Source organism: Monodelphis domestica, chromosome 2 (assembly GCF_027887165.1).
Source record: "Monodelphis domestica isolate mMonDom1 chromosome 2, mMonDom1.pri, whole genome shotgun sequence".
Lineage (NCBI taxonomy): Eukaryota > Metazoa > Chordata > Mammalia > Didelphimorphia > Didelphidae > Monodelphis > Monodelphis domestica.
Genome location: NC_077228.1, coordinates 307,142,362 through 307,156,983, shown reverse-complemented (window position 1 = coordinate 307,156,983; position 14,622 = coordinate 307,142,362). Strand labels below are relative to the sequence as shown.

Genomic DNA, 14,622 nt, shown 5'->3' with positions numbered 1-14,622 from the left:
TTCCACGTTACACATCACTATGCCCACAGTGATACACCATAAGAAAACTTAATGGAAGCCCAAAGAAAATCTATGCAAATACAAATGCCCCCAAGAAAAGGCCCCTGGAAAATAAGCAGAAAGCCCATACGCCTATCCAAGATGCGCAGGAAGGAACAGAGACACCGAACAGAGCCAGCCCAAATGAAAGTGAAAATGAAGCAGAATAATGCACCGCACAAATAGGACACATACATTAAACTATCCATCTCATTAACCTCTGCAATAGACCACATAGGAAAATAAAATTTAGCTCACTCACACACATGAAGATGACAAAAACAATCCCCATAAAATCTCACTCATATGTACCCAATACAAGCTCACTCTCACAGGCACACATGATCCTACGTGTTCCAGATAGCTGAGATAGTCTTTCAAGGTGAGACAACCGTCAAGTACGTATCCAGGAAAGGAGAAGACATATGGACCGATGATAACTTCAAGCAAGACCAAAGACTGACAGACACATGTGGACCACCAGAAAGAACTTTAAAAACCAAGGACATGACAGAAAATGAACTTCTATAGATTGGGTCATGTAAGAATAATCATCACACATATTAACACCACATTTAGGGAATTGCTTCCACATGTACACAAAACCAGGTACAAGAAGGCAAAAGATGATTAAGCATCAGGTAAATATGAGGAAGAAGAGGTCTGGAATATTTTCACTACATATTTTAGGACACAAACCAAATTTCACACTGATGTTAGGGGCTGATTCGTAAATAAGAACAGCCCAAGAAACTGTTTATTTGTAAATAATTCTTTTGTGGAACTCATACAGATAGGAAGGAAATTACTTTCCTGCCTGGATGACTTCAAGTCGGAGCATGTGTATATGTATGTATATAATATGTAACATGTAAAACTTGTAAATAAACCATATATGTACATGTGTAAAGTACTATCTAATCAACTAACTTAGGGTAGACAAATAATTAACACACTCACCCTTTAACCGACAGGGACAGATTAATTTAGGGACAAAGAAAGGAGTTTGTAACTCCAAAAGGTAGCATAAGGACAGAATGGATTACATTTTAAAAAAAAATAGAAAAATCCGGAGATTAGCACATAGCTAGACAAAATTGTTACAGTTATATAGCACTACTTGTAAAACATAGGATAGTTTACTGTTACTTAATAGTTGAATGTTACGCAGTTAGAATAGAGATCCACAGATTTTTTCATGTTACATTGTACAAATGTTTTTTGACACGTTACCCTAAACCTGCCTTCCTGCAATCCATTCTTTAGCCTAAGATAGGACATTAGGATAGTCAATAGACAGATCAGGATAGGATTTGTTATTTTGGGAGGGGGGAGGGTAAGTGGGAATAACAGTTACAATAGCTAGATTATGATAGTAATAGAGATAAGGTAAGTAAGTCAAGTGGGATCATGGTGAGGCCACCTCAAGAAAGGAAATGGAGGATTGTGACAGAGGTCTGAACTCAAGGGAGAGTGACAGGCTGAGGTGCTGCTGAATCTTCTCTCCTCGATGGGGGAGGGGCTCCAGGAGGTCTGGAATCTTAAGAAGCAAAAAGGTTCTGATTGAGGGTCAGTTGGGTCTCTTAGCCTTGAGACAGCAGAAAGAGAGGGTCTTGTTGCCTGGATCCTGAGGAAAAGATTCAAATCTTCCTCTTGGTGCCCAAACACCATCCCCCACTGAATTCCCAACTGAAAGTGACCACCAGCCTGAGAAGAAACAAAGCATCTGACAACATCACCTCAGCTCCTAGGGCCCTGGGTCTGAACAGTGTTCAGTTGTGGACAAGACCAGGGTCATTCAAACCTGAATCTCTCAGGGAGGCCAAAGCTGCCAAGGCCTGGGTTCCCCAACTTGCGGGGGAGGAAGGTATAGCCACTTAGGGACACCTTTCCCTCTTTCCTCATAGACCCTTTCTTACAGCCATTTCCCTGTGTCATTCCTGATTGATCATCCAGAAAAAAGTTTCTTGCTTTTCTCCCAATTGAATCCAGTGTGAGTGGGGAACCTCTTGTATATAATAGTAATAGAAGGGAACTCAAGGGGCAGTTTGGGTGGGCAGCCATAACTAAGAGGCTAAAAAGGGGAACTATAGTCTCACTTCCCCTTTCTCTCTCTTAACCAAATTAAACATCAGCTATGCCTCCTGAACCCCAACTTGAGAAAGGGAGGTCTCCACTTTTTCTCCCTTTCTCTCTTTACAACCAGACACTCTCTATTACACTCACTCTGTCTATCTGTCTGTCTCTGTCTGTCTATGTCTCTGTCTCTCCCTCTCTCCTTTACTTTCTGTTTTAATAACACTAAGGCAAAAGGGGAAGTGGGGAGAAGAGAGCAAGGAGAACCCAAATGGGGTTAAGAGACTTGTCTAGGGTCACCACACAGTTAGGAAGTGTCTGAGGAAAGATTTAAGTCCAAGAACCCAGGTCCTTCCAATCCCCAGCCTGGTGCTCCATCCACTCACTCTACCATCTAGCCGCCTCCCTTAACCTCTCTTAAATTTGAATTTTCTCATCTGTGAAGTAGTAGAAAGAATAGCATATACCTGAAAAAGATGTGTTTAGGAATAAATGAGATAACACATATAAAGTTCTATACAAACCTTATGGTACTATATAATGATTTTGTGTAATTTATATATATATTACAAATGTGTTTTTTTTTTTAATTTTCCCCAAAAACTAATGCAAAGATCAACCTTGGCATATCCACTTATTTGAAGCATCAAGAATTTCAATTCAATGTAGACTAACTTGATTTTATCTTACAAAATTTTTTAAAAGTAAATGCATTCTTTACTCATCTGGTGCCTTTCGGTTATATTTTATTTTCTTAGTACATGACGGTATGAGAATTGGTTCATATGGTTACCAAGCATATGTAAGCAATTTAACAATTTGCTTCATTAAACATTTGTAAAGGGTGGCATAATTAGTTTACATGAAATGTACACATTCAGAATAACATCAATTTTATTGCTTATTGGCATATGTAGTACTGCCTTATTCATATCAACCCATTTCCCAATAACCCTGAATAAATTCATCTCTAGTAGGGCTGTACTCCTGAGAAAATACATCCTAGCCCCAAGAAAATGATTCGTGAGAGCAAACAGACACAGCATTTATACATAATTCTACAGTAACAATTCAAAAACATCCATTTTTCTTTTACCACAGTTTAGAAAACCACACTACACACAGCTTCTGAAGAGGATAAAGAATTTTTTAAAAGGGGATTCAGTGCTCTTTGGAAATGAAATAACTTGATCAAGTGCCTACAAACCATATTTTTATCCAAAGCAACAAACACCTGTTCAACTACGGACTTGACTGCTGTTCTTAAATGGAGAAAAAGGAAATCCTTTGTGAAAAGGAAAATCCTTTCTTTCTGCTATGATTTTGAGAAACAGTAGCTTATTCATCTGTCAATTATCTCCTTGGAAACTCTTCATCCTCTTTTTTTGTATCTAAATGGGAAATCTACAAACATCAACTAAATTTTCTTAAAATGCTCTCTCTGAACAAAGCTTTTTTACCTCAGTTTCTTCTCATGAAAGACCTCAGAATATAAAATTAATCTATTCATTGTAAGATGAAAAATCAGTATTCTCAAAAGACTGAAAAGACTTAGGATAGAATCACATTAGAAGACACTTAAGACACCTTCTACTGATAACAAATTTCAATTGCCTTCACACTAACTTAATGGGGGCTTTTCAAAACCTTAAAATTTGGTAAAAAATTAAATCATTCTCCCTCAAAGATCAGGTAGTGTTTGGGGAACTCTAGTGAAACTACAAAATTGGTTTAAAAAGCAATTTCTTCCCCTCATGCTTTTTCAATACTTTCTTAAACTGGAAATTTTAAATTCTCATTGGGTTATGTACAAAAACATTTACAGTAGCTTTTGTGGTATCAAGGAACTGAAACCTAAGGTGTTTTCATCAACTGGGGAATAAATGAAAAAATTATGCTATATGAATGCAATAAAATACTATTGTAATGAAAGAAATGATCAAGATGATAGTTTTGGAGAAATTTGGGAAGATCTGTTTGAACTGACACCGAGTAAAGTGAGCAGAACCAAGAAAACAATTTTTACAATAGCAACATTATTTTTTTTATTTGAAAGACTTAAGAATTCTAATTATTTCACTGACCAAACACAATTCCAACGGTCCCATGATGAATTTACCTCCTGACACAGAGGATTCAGAATAGAGATTGAGATATATAAGATGGACATGACTAACAAAGAAATTAGTTTTGCTTGACTATGCATATTTGTTACAAGGGTTGGTCTTTCTTTTTTTAAGGGAGGAGAGGACAGGAAGTATAGGAGGAGAGATGAAGATAAGGCGGATTTTTGTTCAATGAAAATTTTAATTCTTAATGATCATCTATCTACTTATCCAGTCTCTCTCTTTGTCCAAAGTACATCTTCAATGCTTTAAAAAAAAAAAAGTATTCTGCAGCCTTCACTACTCAACTCCACTTAGAAAATCTAATTCTGATAAATTACTGTAATAATCATAGAAATCTTGAAATAATACCTTGGGAAATATTGTAGCACTATTTTTCCCAACCATTTAGGTAAAGAAAACTTTTACTGACATATAGATAAGTTCCTTACTTCTTAAAAAATCCATATTTTTTTAAGTGGACTCCTTCCCCTTTTAGGTCAATGTTGTCCCTCTAATCCCCAGTTTCCTCTTTCTCTCCTATTCAATAAGGCCATTGAAGGCAAAGAACTCAATCTTGGACTATATGTATAGGTTCCACAGAATCAGAGAGCAAGAAAGGATTTCTTCATTTTACAAATGAAGAAATAGAGACCAAGAGGGGTTTGCACTGAGTCACCTGTCTACCTGGTGCTTCCCAAACCTCCCACATGATGGCAGAGAGAAGATGAGCACCAGAAGCCTCAGGCAGAGCCTCCTCGATTCTCAGGTAAGCTTTGAAAGACCTGGCTGGGGCTCAGTTCTCTCCACCAGAAGTGGGCTTGGTCTGTCTTCAAGATTCAGTGCTAAGAGAGTGACACAGTCATTTGTCCTTTAGCACCATAAATGACAGCTCATAAAAGTAGTATGCTATTATGAGAAGAGAGCAGATTTACAGTCAGAAAACCTTTGTGCAAATCCTGGCTATGGAACTCACATGCTTTTGGCAGTGAAAGACACATGGCACAGTGGAAAGGGCACTGGCCCTGAAGAGGAACTGGTGTCAAATCCTATCTTTGGCACTTAGTACCTGAGAGACTTTGTAAAATGAGGGGGTTGGACTAGATGGCCTCTGAAAGCCTTCTCATTCTAAATCTTTGCTCCCTCCTATGGTCTAGTATAGTCTTTTCATGTAACATATGAGTATATTAAAGGCTAGAGAAGTAAATGGCAAAAATGAAATTTGAAAACTGTCCTGGAGGAAGGAGGAGAGGGAAGGACAGGAGTGGAGAGGAGAGAAAGGAAGGGAGGGAGAGAGGGAAAGAGGGAAAGAAGGAAGGAAGAAAAGAAGGGAAGAAGGACAGAAGGGAGGGAGGAAGGGTGGGAAGGAGAAAAGGAGGAAGGAAGAAAAGGGAGAGAGGGAAGAAAGACACCCTTATTTCCCCTGTGATGCTAAATAGCTATGAATCATGGAACAATAATAATTCCAAAAGCATTGAAGCTGAAGTTGACCCAAAGAACAGTGCAAAGAATTGGAAAAGAAGTGACAGAAAAGAAATCTTATGTCATAAATGACCAGAAATGTAGTTGAAAGGGAAAAAAAATTTATTAAGAAAAAAATTTAACTGGAAAAAAGGGGGGTAAGGGAATAATCATGTAGTAAAAGTGAATGACAATGGATAAGCAGTACAAGTGTTGCACTAATATCTATAAAAATAATAAAAGATCTAGAAGAAGCTTCAAATGGATTTACTCTCTGAAGAAACTAATGGAAAAATGGAAGCAAGAATCTCACAGTATGAGAAAGCATGGATTGGTTTTGATCAGCACCCATATTATATAATCAAATCAGCATTTATTTACCATTGACTATGTTCCAGGAAACATGCTGATACCCAAAAAAAAAAGGCATTTCTGCCCAAGAGGAACTTATATTCTATCAAAGGATGAAACATGTACACAGATATTTAGTCACAAAACATAAAAAAAATAAATATAATATCACAGATCATCCAAATATGAAACAGGCAGAGTGCTCTGCTTGCAATCAAGTATTTTGTTCAATTTCCTTCCATTTTCCTCTCCTGTTTGTTTAAATATTTCATTTTTTCAGGATTATCCTCTTTTCAAAAGCTTTATCAATATCCAAAACACTGGATGCAGTTGGACATGCTATAACCATTTCTTATGTGTATGTATTTTGCATGCATACTTTGTATATTATCAATCCTATGAATTTCACAGATTTTATAGTCAGTGAATTTTGCTAACTGAAAAGCTGTGACCACAAGAAGACCTGTGCTAATTCTGACAAAATAAAAAGCTAGATGGTTTGTGAGGGTTTCGTGACCCCTTTTCCTATCAAAATTAAAAACATATTTAATAAAAATTATAACAAATAAGCTTCCAAAATATCTACCATGGGCATCATGTCCTATGCAAATATGTAAATAGACTTTTTTCCTTCTAATTCCTGTCTGTTCTCTTGCCCCAATGAGTACTAGATCTAAAATTAACTTAATCCTTTATTCCAACACTATGTACTTCATTTACAAACAGTGTTTTGTTTAATATAATTATATAATCCTACAGTTTGCAGCATTACAATGCAGTAACCATGCCAAGAGAATTTCCTTTACAAACAATAAACATGAGTCTATTCATCAAGTCATTCCAAATGGTTCAAAATTGTCTCATTAAGTCTAACATCTTCCAGTGCTTAGCAAAAGATTTAACCAAATTAATTTGTTCAATATTTGAATAAAAGAAATGCCACATTGGGGTCAGCCCAATGTTCTAATGGGTCCAGTATTCACACTCGGAAAGATCACACAGTACAGAACAGCAGATGTTCTTTTGTTTTTTAAAAAAAGCTTTTGCCTTCCTCTGGCTAGGTAATGGGTAGAGTCACACAGCTATGAAGTGTCTGAGACCAGAGTTGAATTTAGGACCTCCCATCTCCGGACCTGATTCTCAATCCACTGGAGCCACACTGTTTTAATGAAGTTGTAGTCTAACGTTCTCAAGTATCCTGATATAATCAACTTTATTCATAAAATTATCTAAAAAACTTTTTTAATATGGATTTTCAGCCTCTTTTTGCCTTCTCTACAGTATTATCAACTACCTTATAAATATTGTGACATTGTGCAAAGAAACCAAGATCTAGAGAGTAATCTCCAAAATCTTTAAATTGTTCTTAAATGATGCACTGAGGGAAAATGATATAATTTCACAGAAAGAAATAAGTAGTGTAGTAGATAGCGCTATTAGGGGAATTATGGTAATAGGAAATGCTAACGCCATAACACCAGGAAGCTAACTAGGGGAAAGACTTGATCTTGCGCTCCTCCCCCTACCCTACTTCCTATTCCCCTTCAACTGTCTTGAATGGTCTTCTCAGAAATGGTAAGTTTGAAGTTTTCCTCTAATAACTAACTCTCACAATTAAATCTTTCAACTAAGAGATCTTTTATTCTTTTAAATAGAGGAGGTAAGAGGAAAATAGGTCCCCCTAATTTTATAAGTTATCCCTGTTGATTGATGATTCTAAGATGTATTCAAATTCAGGAAATAACATTATCTTTCCCTAAGGGGAGATGTTAACAGCATCTCCTGTTGACAGCTGACGGGTTTCTTCTGAGCTAAACCCAAAAGTCTTCTCAGCACTCAGTCATATAGATAATCAATGGCCAAAGACAGAGGTTTTCTTCCACCTTCTCTTCCAATAGCCAGAGAAGGAAGTGAAGTTCGCCAGCTGGGCTTCCCTAACTGCTCCCTTCAAGATTCCATTGGAACTTTGTCTCCATCTCAGTTGATTGGCATTTTACCAAGTTCCAAGTCTCTTGCTTTTCTGCAGATCCATTTTGTCACTTCTCAAAATCTTCGTTAACAGCAGTCAGAGTTTGACTCTAAAGTGAATTTTGAAGTCAATGTGAAATTTCCAATGATCTAATACTATCGACATGAAAATCTAGACACACTTTTCTGAAAGACTGAGACCATTTCCAACTGGACATCTAATGTCCTAACATTTATTTATATATAAATTTTGTTTCTCAATTTTTCACATTAAAAAGAATCCATCTTCTTATTTTAAGGTAATTAAGAATAAATGAAATAATACATGCATGCAAAAAAAAATCCTTAGGTTTTTTTTTTGAGAGCACCAGATACAAGTAATTATTTCTAAGAAAATTTGTAAAAAATGTGTTTATAAGAAAAGGAGTTAGTTCATTATTTGAGATTTGGGCTACATGAAAAGTTACAAAATCAAAAGTAGTTAGATCAAAAAATGGATGGAATGACAGAATCATTTTTCTTAGCCAATTCTGATTAGTTTTGCCAAATTTGGAGTTTAAGTGAAATTTGTTTAAATGTAGTAAAACAAGTACTAATAAAGCAAGCTCAAATGAAAATAAAATTAAGAAAAGAACCTACCATTAATATGCTGGGCACTACAAACTATGATACAACTTAATCAAAAATCTTTATGTAGCATTAACATTCAGGAAATAAACTCTTTTTGGTTTTGTTTTTAAGTTAAGTTTTAGATGTAAAAGAAATATAAAATGAAATAGCATATGTCTCTTCTAAAATAAATCAGAACTTGATTTTTTAAAATACAAACACTCTATAATAACCAGCAAGAGTGGAAATCGTACACATAACTAACCTACAGAATAAAAGACAAGGTCATCGCACAACTACACATACTTTTAACTAGCTAACACTTAAAACTGTAACTTCAGCAACTGTTTTAATTGGAACTTTTCAAAATCTTAACTCATCATATTTATTGAATGCAGCTACCTCCAGTTTTCCTTGTGTTATTTGAGATAGCATCAACATATACACATTTTCACTGTTAAATAGAAGGACCTCCCTCGGACTTCAGCTCCACACTGGAAGAACAAGATGCTAATGGTGTTCTACCAAAGATCAAAGTAAAAGATGTATTAGAAAGTATGGTGGCCTTCATCAGGGTTAAGAAGAGATAGAAGGGAGGCAGGAAGGGGAAGGAGGGAGGGAGGTTAGGAAACAAGGGAAAGGAGGAAGAAGGGAAGAAAGGAAAGAGGGTAAGTAGTTGCAATTCAAAGTAAAACCAAGTCACAAGAGTAACCATCACTCATCAGCCTGTCATATGCTTGCCAAATTATAGAATGAAAAAAACATGAGAACAAGGACCGTGTCTAAGCTTTGCTCTGTATCCCAGCTACCCAATGGGTACTTATACATTCACTGACTATTTAATATCTCTGGGGAGTGATGAAGTTAAAACAGAGAAGAGCAAACCACTGCTCAGGAAGAAAGGTTTAATAACTGAAATACTCAAGCCCACACATTTTTGCTTCTACATGTATACAACAAAATGGCAATATCCCAATCAGGTACCAGCCAGAGCCAACAGAGAAAAGGTGCCTCTCCCTCATAACATCAGTAACAGTATAATTTGGAGCCACTCCACCCCTCCCTCCACAGACCAACAGATAGACATACAGAGACATAGATATAGACATAGACAAATACACACACAACCCAGAAGTTTCACTCCATTATTTAAAACAAACAAAGCTCACATCCATATCCTGAATGTTTCATTAAGCTATATATTTAGGGAATTTTCATTGGTTTAAGGAGAACATTTAATAATTCTCAATAATGATGGGCATTATTTTTATTCATCAAGAAGCAGAAACTAATATTTAACAGTACTATTAAAATGAGAAAAGAAATTATTTTTTTTAATTTATATCTGGGTATACCTGGACATATTCGGCACAGCCTATACATGTTCCTATAACAAAACTGCAGGCCGTTAGAGGATTCATTTATAACTTTACAAAATGTATTTTTTTCTTTCTTCCTTACTCATATATTCTGCCCAGCTCACTATTGCGTTTAGTTTAAAATTTGTGAGATGACTAAAAAAAACTGTTACCGAAAATATTAAAAAATACATACATACCTATTTTAATTCGGGAAGGGAGATCTAAATTAACCTAACCCCCTTCAATTACTGAAAACAAAAATCAGTCTGGAAAAGACCCTAAATTTAATTCATATCAAAAAAAGAATTATTGTGGAGAGCTGTTATACCCTCGCTGTCTGACAGAGTCACAGTTTGGGAAATGAAGGCTTCAGAGCAGCCTTCAGAAAATATGAGGCACTCACTCAGCTCCCTCTGTGTGACTTCTCCCACTAACTTCCCTTACTAATGGAATTGTTGTGATTATTGTTCTCTCCCCAATACAGGAGAAATAATATAAGAGCAAATACTTACAGGGTTAACACATATATGTCCCACTTTAATCCCCCCAGATTATTCACAGGATTAAAACTCAAAGATCATTACCCATTGCCCCCCCCCACCCCGTTTCTCCCTTAACAGAGTTATGTTCTATTTCCACACACCCACTGCTAGCCAAACACACAGGCACATCAATCACTCCTCTGAAGCACAAGCTATAGACACATTTCGCTGGTTTTCGCTGGTTATGTTTACAATAACCAGGCAACATTGCTATGGTGCTTTAATGAAACACAAGAAAAATGTAAATTGGAAATTAAGGAAAATTCCAATTCTGGTCTGCCTTAAATTGCCCTTTAACCCCATACTTAGCTGCAAAATGTTTTGTTACCCATCTCCTAAGTAATTGTGATTGATTGTGAAAGTTGATCAAAAGCAAAAATGATTCTCCTAGCTAGTGTAAAGAATGGATTAGGCTCTCCCCTGATTATAACAATGAAGGTACTTAGCTCTTCCTGGATTGTGAAGATTAAATTGTAATCCCCTGTCTATTTTTGGATTTAATCCCCAAAGTGTAAGCATAGTACTTAAAGTTGAGTATGAGATCTGCCCATTTGGGATTTAATCAAAAAAGGTACAAACACCCATCTCACACACTGAATGGGAGGTCTGTGACCCATGTGTGAAAAAGAGTGGGTGACAAATCAGAATCGACTGACTGCCTTCTGGGCGGTCCTAGAGCAGAGCATCAACTGTGATTGGTAAACGTAAAGATTAAGGGAAGTGACCAAGAATAAAGGTCTTTAAAAGAGAGTGACAAGGGCCTGAAGGCACTTAGTTCTTCTTGGAAGTTCAACTTGGGCTTCCTCTTGTGAATTTCAAAACTACTCACCCTGTTCAAACCATTCTTTAGAGGATGGGATTTGGCCATTTCCTGATCAATAACAATAGAGATACTTGGAATGACAGAATCAGGTCTTGGAAACTACAATCTCCACCCTACTCAAGGTAACAGGATTTAGAAAGGGCTGCAGCAAAAGCTCAAGATTTAATTATTTGAGAATATGGCCTTCAACAGACACATGCAAAGGGGACAGACCTCTGGGCGGTCCTGGGTTAAGCTAGAGCCACATTGGCACAGGTGAGACATAGGAAGTGAGGTAGAGGACAGCTGAGGAGGGCTTCCTTCTTCCTGTGTGGAGGAGAGTGTGGTGGTTGGAGCCTGGTGCTTGGAGTGGAGGCCCTCAGACTGTTTCTCCATTTTGGTCAGGTGAGTGATAGGGACTGATCTCTTTTCTTTGCCTCGGCTATCCAAGGCCTTGGGCCTTTGGTCCAGCCTAAGCAGAGTGGGTATTTAAGCCCTATTCCCTTCTCTCCCCTTTCTCTCTCTCTCTCTCTCTCTCTCTCTCTCTCTCTCTCTCTCTCTCTCTCTCTCTCTCTCTCTCTCATACCTTTCTTCCTACTGTTTGTAATTAAAAACACCATTAAAAGGTTGACAGCTGACTTGAGTTTTCATTTAGGAATTACATAGCTGAATTCCTTGACAACCTTAAATTAATATATATATCAGTCTTTTAAAGTGATTTCCATATCACACACTTCTGCTGGAGTTCTACTGGCAATTCTACTGGAGTGAAGAATAATTCTTCATTCAGAAGAGTGCTGACTGGACCTGTTTTTCCTGGTGACCCTGTTCCTTTGAACTGACACATGATGAGTGTAAAGGCTGACTCCCTTTCCCTAGGGAGAGGCCCATTATCTTGAGACTCTTTTTCCCTTGGCTAGGGCCTCTGAACTCCTGCCTGGCTCAGAGGAGGTCAGAGCAGCTATCTCTCTCCTTTTCTTCTCTTTTTCTCTTCCTTAATATCTTCCCTCTTTATTATAAAATAAACTACCATAAAATCCATTTCTGACTTTAGTAATTCATTTGGGATTTAGTAATTAAATCCCTGGCGACCAACCAAAATATTATTTAGTCCAACCATAAATAAATTTAACACTAGTCATCCCACAAGTCAGGGGGAACTAACCTCCAGATCACCCTATCTATGTCATTCATTTCCATCATGAATATTTCTGTTGGTGCAACATGGTAAATAATAACAGAATGTTGATTAAGTGATTTGTTAATGCGTGACACATACAATTATCTATAGAAGACCATGTATGTTGAAAAATGATTGTGTGCCAGAAAAGCATGTATTCACTGAAGCTATACAATAAATAAGAACTCTGTGCAGGGCAACTGAGTGACGCCTAAGCACAGGTCTGAGCACTCAGTTGTCTCTCATCTCTTCATTATTCCCCTGACCACTCCCCACCTAGACAGAAGGACCCTAGGCTTTGAGAGACCGCAGGCTCAGCTCTCAAAAAATTATCTCAATATTTTCTTTTCTGCTTGTACTTACAGCTTTAAAAAAAAATAGGAAAGGAAAGGTGTGGTATGGAAACATCAGGAACCTACCAGGCTACAAATTCAATGAGCTGTATTTTATTTCTTAGTGAAAAAACAATAAAAATCTTTATAATAGACAGTAGTCTCTAATTCTGCAAAGAATGAAATGTGCTCTTCTGCTTTCTGCATTTGTCCTCATAACTGCTTTTGAGTTATTCAACTTATTTGGAGTTTTTTAAGCATCATCCACACAGCATGATGTGTGTTAAATTCAAGAATGAAAAAGGTCAGGTGTCTCAGAGAGACGATGAGACAAGTTTAGCTCTGAAAAAAAATCAAGCAATGTACTTACTGCCAAAGCCTTGGAAAGTTTGGCTCTAAAGTCATTTAAGATGATTGACACAATATCCTGATGTGGCACAAATGCAAAGCCATGCTCCAAATAGACTTTCCTTCCTCGGAACAAATCCAAAGCATCAGCAAAAGGAACCTGGAAGTAGAAAGCCAGAGAAAGTAGGTTATTGTGTAACAAGCTCAGTTTCCACATGTGCTAAACCTAAATAAAGCTCAGGTTTAGACAGTGCTTCCTTTAAGCAATAACATCCATCGCAACAAACCCAGAAGAAAGAGAAAAAGGGTTAGTTCATAGTGCATAAAATGGGAAAATGAAGTGGGATAGGGGAGGAGTAGTACAATAACCACATGAAATCATTTGACTACAATAAATAAAATAGTTAATGTTTATATACTGCTTCCTACATTCCAGGCACTGTACTCTTTACAATTATTATCTCACTTGATCTTCAAAATAACCCCAAAAGAAAAGTAGTTGCTTTTATTTTCCCCATTTTATAGTTGAGGAAACTGAGGCACAGAAAGGTTAAGTGACTTGCCCAGGGTCACACAGCTAGTAAATGTCTGAGGCCAGATTTAAACTCAGGTCTTACTGACCCCAGACCCAGTCCTCTGTTCACTTCATTACCCATGTCTGCAAGTAATTGAAAGTTTTGGGGCCTGGAGGAAGTGAGATACTAATATTTTACTCATAATAATCATGATATTTATTTGTTGGAAGAGATGGAGAGATAGTCCCCAACCCGTGATTTCATCAATGCCTTATGATTTCATTAATGCTGGGAATTCTCCCTCTATATCAACTCTTCCCCAGGGTAATACAGTCTGAGGTGACCTTCCTACACCAAGATTGAAACTATACCTATGCCACATTGGGGGTTCAGCTTCTTAGTAACAAAAATAATTATAATAATTCCAACCACCTTACTTTTTTATCACTTTCAAAAATATTACCTCATCTGATTTTCCCATAACCTCTTCTTAAATACATTACAAATTCCCATTTTGCAGATGATGAGAGTAAGGCTCAGAAAGAGATAAAGCAACTTGCTAATTTAATTGGCAGAGACAAGCCTTGACCCCAATTCTAAACTCTTTCTACTGAATTAGCCTACGAAGCTAAATATTGAAATCTCTAGAAAGTTCAGTTTACCAAAAACCCATAACTCTTTAGCATTTCCTACTCAGTACTACCCCCTACTCTGTATTTCATACAACATCAAGGGAGATGTGTGTATAAAAAAAGAACCACTTAAAACTACCAAGATAGTACATAAGCAGTCTCCAAATCTGTTTCTTTGTTCTCTGTAATAATTTAGTTTCTCCCAACTCTAGAAAATGTCAATAATGAAAGAACCATTTTAGTCTTCATTTTTGCTACTGAATCTATTTTAAACCTGTGTTTATTTTTCTGTAATAGTGGG

The 14,622-nt window shown here is 36.9% G+C and overlaps 1 protein-coding gene across 3 annotated transcripts in view; it reads right to left on the bottom strand.

Annotated features, from left to right (window-relative positions):
• PRIM2 (DNA primase subunit 2) overlaps positions 1 to 14,622 on the bottom strand; it is a 391,097-nt gene that overhangs the window by 309,406 nt on the left and 67,069 nt on the right. For all 3 annotated transcript variants that reach the window (XM_056818436.1, XM_001364873.4, XM_056818435.1), the window contains exon 7: positions 13,197 to 13,334. In XM_056818436.1, the coding sequence (XP_056674414.1) occupies positions 13,197 to 13,334 (138 nt within the window). The remainder of the gene's footprint in view (positions 1 to 13,196; positions 13,335 to 14,622) is intronic.